This window comes from Vairimorpha ceranae, assembly GCF_000988165.1.
Source record: "Vairimorpha ceranae strain PA08 1199 chromosome Unknown NODE_343, whole genome shotgun sequence".
In the NCBI taxonomy this organism is placed as follows: Eukaryota; Fungi; Microsporidia; family Nosematidae; genus Vairimorpha; species Vairimorpha ceranae.
This window is the reverse complement of record NW_020169638.1, coordinates 1-1,678: the sequence shown is the minus strand read 5'-3', so window position 1 is coordinate 1,678 and position 1,678 is coordinate 1. Positions and strand designations below refer to the sequence as shown.

The following is a 1,678-nucleotide window of genomic DNA, read 5'->3' as shown; positions in this document are numbered from 1 at the left end:
AGATTTTTAAAAAAGTGCCAGTTTTCTACCTGTTTTTTTCAGTAGATTTAGATTTTTCTTTTGGTGTGATGTAATTTCTGATTGCGGTCTTACTTTTTCCTTATAAAGCACTAATTTGAACATAACTTATACCTGGTATATAATAAGCATCTATTAGACCTTTGTCATAGCAAGTTAAAATTTTTCGTTTGCTCATAAAAGCTAAAAAAAATTATTTTAAAAAAAACTTTAAAAACATACTCAATGTATACAGTTTACAGACATTAATATTTCAAGATATCGTACTAAAAAATTAATATATGCAAATTACACTAATTCTAGAATATCTTTCTATTTATAATTCTAAGTATAGAATTTTTACGTTTAATTTAAAGCCAAATCAATTTTTATAAACCCTCTATAGTAATATAAAATCAAAAAATCATAATTAATGTATAATTATGTTTGTTGCAGGTTGATGATTACACTCCTGAAATTATCTTATAAAATATTTTATTTAATAAATAAATTTTACCCACCTAAAAAATATGAAAGACTTGGAAAAGGACAAGTTTATATGTTGATCGAAAAAATCCAAATAAATGCAATTATGTAACGTTTTATTTGGTCTTTATTTATTCGTTTATATTTTTATTTGATGTTTATTGTATTGGCAAAAGTAAATTTTATTGCCAGTCTTAACGTTTTAACGACCACTGTATATTTATAGGTACCATTTATTTTTTTCAACTTAGCTCCTTTAATTTAAATTTGAGAGTTTTTTATTATTATTCTGTTTGTAAATTAAAGTTAAGGGAAGAATTTTTTTTGGAAGGTACATCAAAAACAGTGCAGAACATATTATCTTCCATCCGCAAATAAATGTTTAGTTCTAATAACTTTAGCCTAAATAGATTAATTTTTGCATTATTAAAAAATTTTACAGTGCAAAGAATTTTTTTGTATAAATAATATATATTAGCATACTGCAATATATTTTTTAGCATATTTACTGTTTAAGTTCTCAAATAAGCTTTGTCCTACATTGATTAATTTGTCTTTCTAAACTTTCATTATTCATTTTAACAGTAAAGCTGTAATGTTCATTTTTTTATTAGTTAAAAAAGTACAAATGTAGGTTCTATTAAATTATAAAAAGGATAATCAATTAATACTTTTTTAAATTTATTGATTAGATTCTGCTCGATCATATTCTTTATCAATACTATCCATAATGTTTTTTAAAGGGGAAATTAACCATTTAATATCTGTAGACAAACGTGTCACAGAATTAAAAAACATAATTAAATTACGATTTATCTTACCTAAAAAATCCCAAGATCGTTCTAATCTCCCAATTAGCATTTTTATAATTGCAAAAATAGATTCCATTTGTACAGCTTGTGAAATATTTGTAAATTTTTGTATGATATCTTCACATTCATTATAAATAAATTTTAAATTTTCCTTTGTAAGGTAAACAGTAAAATTAAAAGACATAAAATACTTTACCACTTCTTTTATAAACATATTGCATTCTACTATTAATTTTCTTAGAGACTCACATGAAGATTCTTTAAAAAAATAATTTTCTTCTGTATTTTTTATTCGACGTTCAATACTTTTGTTTAAGCTTTTTTTTCGCCAACAGTAAAGTTTTTTGGTTTCTATTAACTTAGATATAAATTCTTTGTCTATT

The 1,678-nt window shown here is 22.8% G+C and overlaps 1 protein-coding gene across 1 annotated transcript; it reads right to left on the bottom strand.

The window, feature by feature from the left end:
- Positions 1 to 1,164: 1,164 nt before the first annotated feature.
- Positions 1,165 to 1,678, bottom strand: AAJ76_3430002 (hypothetical protein; the record flags this gene model as incomplete). Its single annotated transcript, XM_024475261.1, has 1 exon — positions 1,165 to 1,678. A coding segment is annotated over one exon (514 nt), but the record flags the coding sequence as incomplete, so codon positions are not given.